The sequence below is a fragment of the Hoplias malabaricus genome, unplaced genomic scaffold (genome assembly GCF_029633855.1).
Source record: "Hoplias malabaricus isolate fHopMal1 unplaced genomic scaffold, fHopMal1.hap1 scaffold_202, whole genome shotgun sequence".
NCBI lineage: Eukaryota > Metazoa > Chordata > Actinopteri > Characiformes > Erythrinidae > Hoplias > Hoplias malabaricus.
Window position 1 is genome coordinate 10,001 of NW_027100959.1, and position 5,000 is coordinate 15,000.

Here is a 5,000-nt window from a genome sequence, read left to right on the forward strand (position 1 = left end):
CAGGAACTGGAGAGAGAGAGAGAGCACATTTTAAAAGAGAAATGAAGCTACAAACAGAGAAAATACTCATAAGACCCTTCACTTGTATGAGGCTTTATCGCTAAATGTGTGTGATTTGAGCTGGAGTTCGCTGGAAAATCTTCTGCTGTGGTGTGTTAATCTACAAATGTCTGTTTGCTTCTAAACCATATTTCACTTATTTTCTACTTTTTCTGTTGAGTTTTTAATCATCAACACTTGTGTCTGTGTGCACTGTCGAGACGTGCTGAGCTGAACTGCACAGCGCCGAAAACCCGTCACTCACAGATATGAGGCTCACGCAGCCCAACACTGCAGCCCCCACTAGCACCCCATGGTAATATCGTATACTGTGATAATATTTTGAGATGGTATGATGATATGAGAATGTGGATACCGCATATCCCTAATATGGGTCCATTATTTTTGAGGTAAGAAACATGAAAGTCCAAAGTATGATAATGACAATGTACTAATATTGACTTTTTTTTCCCCAAAAATCAAATGAAGAGTCCCTTTCATTCATTCATTTTCAGTAAATGTTCGGAGCCCACCCGGAATCACTGTGCGCAAGGTGGAAACACACCCTGCAGGGGGCGCCATTCCTTCGTAGAGCGACACACACTCACACATTCACTCACACTTTTGAGTCACCAATCCACCTACGTGTTTTTTGGACTGTAAGAGGAAACTGAAGCACCCGGAGGAACCCAACGCCGACACAGGGAGAACACACCACACTCCTCACAGACAGTCACCCGGAGGAACCCCACACCGACACAGGGAGAACACACCACACTCTTCACAGACAGTCACCCGGAGGAACCCCACGCAGACACAGGGAGAACACACACCACACTCCTCACAGACAGTCACCCGGAGGAAACCCACGCAGACACAGGGAGAACACACCACACTCCTCACAGTCACCCAGAGGAACCCAACACCAACTCAGGGAGAACACAACACACTCTTCACAGACAGTCACCCGGAGGAACCCCACGCCGACACAGGGTGAACACACCACACTCCTCACAGACAGTCACCCGGAGGAACCCCACACCGACACAGGGAGAACACACCACACTCCTCACAGACAGTCACCCGGAGGAAACCCACGCAGACACAGGGAGAACACACCACACTCCTCACAGACAGTCACCCGGAGGAACCCCACGCCGACACAGAGAGAACACACCACACTCCTCACAGACAGTCACCCGGAGGAAACCCATGCAGACACAGGGAGAACACACCACACTCCTCACAGACAGTCACCCGGAGGAAACCCACGCAGACACAGGGAGAACACACCACACTCCTCACAGACAGTCACCCGGAGGAAACCCACGCAGACACAGGGAGAACACACCACCCTCCTCACAGACAGTCACCCGGAGGAAACCCACGCAGACACAGGGAGAACACACCACACTCCTCAGACAGTCACCCGGAGGAAACCCATGCAGACACAGGGAGAACACACCACACTCCTCACAGACAGTCACCCGGAGGAAACCCACACAGACACAGGGAGAACACACCACACTCCTCACAGACAGTCACCCGGAGGAAACCCACGCAGACACAGGGAGAACACACCACCCTCCTCACAGACAGTCACCCGGAGGAAACCCACGCAGACACAGGGAGAACACACCACACTCCTCACAGACAGTCACCCGGAGGAAACCCACGCAGACACAGAGAGAACACACCAGACTCCTCACAGACAGTCACCCGGAGGAAACCCACGCAGACACAGGGAGAACACACCACACTCCTCACAGACAGTCACCCGGAGGAACCCCACACCGACACAGGGAGAACACACCACACTCCTCACAGACAGTCACCCGGAGGAAACCCACGCAGACACAGGGAGAACACACCACACTCCTCACAGACAGTCACCCGGAGGAACCCCACGCCGACACAGAGAGAACACACCACACTCCTCACAGACAGTCACCCGGAGGAAACCCATGCAGACACAGGGAGAACACACCACACTCCTCACAGACAGTCACCCGGAGGAAACCCACGCAGACACAGGGAGAACACACCACACTCCTCACAGACAGTCATCCGGAGGAAACCCATGCAGACACAGGGAGAACACACCACCCTCCTCACAGACAGTCACCCGGAGGAAACCCACGCAGACACAGGGAGAACACACCACACTCCTCAGACAGTCACCCGGAGGAAACCCATGCAGACACAGGGAGAACACACCACACTCCTCACAGACAGTCACCCGGAGGAAACCCACACAGACACAGGGAGAACACACCACACTCCTCACAGACAGTCACCCGGAGGAAACCCACGCAGACACAGGGAGAACACACCACACTCCTCACAGACAGTCACCCGGAGGAAACCCACGCAGACACAGGGAGAACACACCACCCTCCTCACAGACAGTCACCCGGAGGAAACCCACGCAGACACAGGGAGAACACACCACACTCCTCACAGACAGTCACCCGGAGGAAACCCACGCAGACACAGAGAGAACACACCAGACTCCTCACAGACAGTCACCTGGAGCGGGACTCAAACCCACAACCTCCAGGACCCTGGAGCTGTGTGACTGCGACACTCCCTGTTGCGCCACCGCTCTTGAAGGGTCACTTTATGTGACACAATAACTTTTTAGCACCACTGTCTTTAAGTTAAAAATGAGCAGAGCCATGTGCCACAGTGGACTTCACCAAGTAAAAGCGTGAGTTCACATTTACGGTGAGACTACGGGACTCGCGCTGGCTGAGCTCCTCGTGGGGACACTGTCAGGACGTTTTAAGTCGTCGTGTGATTTATTACCTGTGTGGGTTTGTTGCAGGTGATGCCCTGAATCTCCAAATAACTGAACGTCTGCTCCACCTGAAACAGGACACAATGCATTAATAATGACATCAAATTTTCATGAATCAGCAGCTGCAGAGTCCTGATGTGAATGAGAATCCATCGATAAACACAGAGTGACTGCCCAGAGCATGTGGAGGTGTTGGCTTTAATTACCCCCCACTCTCTCTCTCTCAGATTCAGATTCAAATAGCTTTATTGCCATGTTATTAATACCCAAAGCATTACAACAATAACAACAAAGACACAATGGAAAAATAAACACAGCACAAATTTAGTGACAAATGGTAGTGAATAAAAATAATAATTAAAATTAAAACACTTGGCAAAGTTTACAAAATACACACACACACACACGCACACACATAGTCATCTCTCTCTCTCTCTCTCTCTCTCCCCCCTCTTTCTCTCTCTCTCTCTCTCACACCCCCTCTCTCCCTCTCTCTATTTCTCTGTTTGAGGTATTCTACTTGTATACCTCTTGTATTTTCATAACAGTGAGAGAGGGAGAGAGAGAGAGAAAGAGAGAGAGAGAGAGAGAAAGAGGAGGGAGAGAGGGGGTGAGAGAGAGAGAGGGGGGAGAGGGAGAGAGAGAGAGAAAGAGGGGGGTAAGAGAGAGCAAGAGAAGGAAAGGGAGAGAGAAAGGGGGGGAGAAAGACACAGAGAGAGAGAGAGAGAGAGAGAGAGAGAGAGAGAGGCAGTGTGAGAGAGAGAGAGAGAGAGAGAGAAAGAGGAGGGAGAGAGGGAGAGAGAGAGAGAAAGAGGAGGGAGAGGGAGAGAGAGAGAGAAAGAGGAGGGAGAGAGGGAGAGAGAGAGAGAGAGAAAGAGGGGGTGAGAGAGAGCAAGAGAAGGAAAGGGAGAGAGAAAGGGGGGGAGAGAAAGACACAGAGAGAGAGAGAGATAGAGAGAGGCAGTAAGAGAGAGAAGGAGAGAGAGAGAGAGAGAAAGAGAGAGAGAAAGAGAGAGAGAGGGAGGGAGGGAGGGGGGCAGGGAGCTGACTAAGAAGAGGAGGAAATGAGCAGTAAATGATTCAGTGGAGAAATAAAAGCTGAGCACACACTCTTTTGCAGCAAGGTGTGGTTCTTGGAGAGGGAGCAGTGAACAGTGTGGATTAACGCTGAAGATGAAGAGAAGGAGAGGAAGGTTTATCTGGTCTCTGATAAGATAAGAACGGTTCAGTTCCAGTAATCGGCCCTGGACTGTTCCCCCAGTGGCTGATCTCAGATCAGTGTAGTGGAAGTCAGACAGACAGCAAACCAGTCAGTAACCTGCAGTTTCCCTTGGCAGACCCCCCCCCCCCACCACCACCACCGCCGCTGGGTTACCACAGTCTCACACATCCACTGCTGGTTGGCTTTCTACACGTTTGGGGCGTGGATCATCGCCAACATGTGAGTGGCGCCAGTACCAACATCCAACATCCAACATCCAACATCCCAGGGACAGTGGGGCTTCTGGAGGAGGCTTTACACATAGCTACTTTATTCTGGGGAGGAATCGAACAGTGTCCAGAGACAAAAGAATCATAGCTGTGCAGGAGCCGTAAAACCAACACAACTCTGCGTGTGTGTGTGTGTGTGTGTGCGCTGTGGGAACCCTGCCAATCACCTCAGAGCAAATCAAACACACACACACACTTCTGCCTGGTGTATCACTCTAAAGCATGCAGGAGAAAGGGCTCTAGAGAGAAAACAGAGTCAATGATTAAAGACGGGGAGAGGGTGTAACAGCGAGAGGAGGAGGAGGTCTGTCAGATGTTGCCTCAAGGTGGGTTCAGGTGTAAAGAAAGAAGGAAGCAAATCAATATTTATAGAGTTGTGTGTGAGCAGACTCGTGTGTGTGTGTGTGTGTGTGTGTGTGTGTGTGTGTTGCTCTCTGGGTAGAGAGGCAGATAGAAAAAAAAATGGAGTAAAGCCAAAGTCTGCATTCAATAAACCACTACCACTGGAGCTCAGAGGAAAACAGGGTCAGACACAGTGTGATGGACGCTAACAAAGTATGCAGAGCAACAGCTGGAGTTCAGTCTGCATCTACAAAGTGCTCCTTTTGCAACCAGAGAAGCAGAAGAAGTAGTAAATATAGAGTCAAGTTCTCTATGAGCTGAGGAATGA

General features: G+C 50.9%; 1 protein-coding gene across 1 annotated transcript in view; it reads right to left on the reverse strand.

Moving 5' to 3' along the window:
• The window catches only part of LOC136682459 (F-actin-uncapping protein LRRC16A), a 51,523-nt gene that overhangs the window by 5,918 nt on the left and 40,605 nt on the right, over window positions 1–5,000 (reverse strand). Inside the window, exons 4-5 of the mRNA XM_066658902.1 lie at window positions 2,848–2,907; window positions 1–6 (exon numbers count right to left, since the gene is read on the reverse strand). The exon at window positions 1–6 is cut by the window's left edge and continues 116 nt beyond it. Coding sequence (XP_066514999.1) covers window positions 1–6; window positions 2,848–2,907 — 66 coding nt within the window. The remainder of the gene's footprint in view (window positions 7–2,847; window positions 2,908–5,000) is intronic.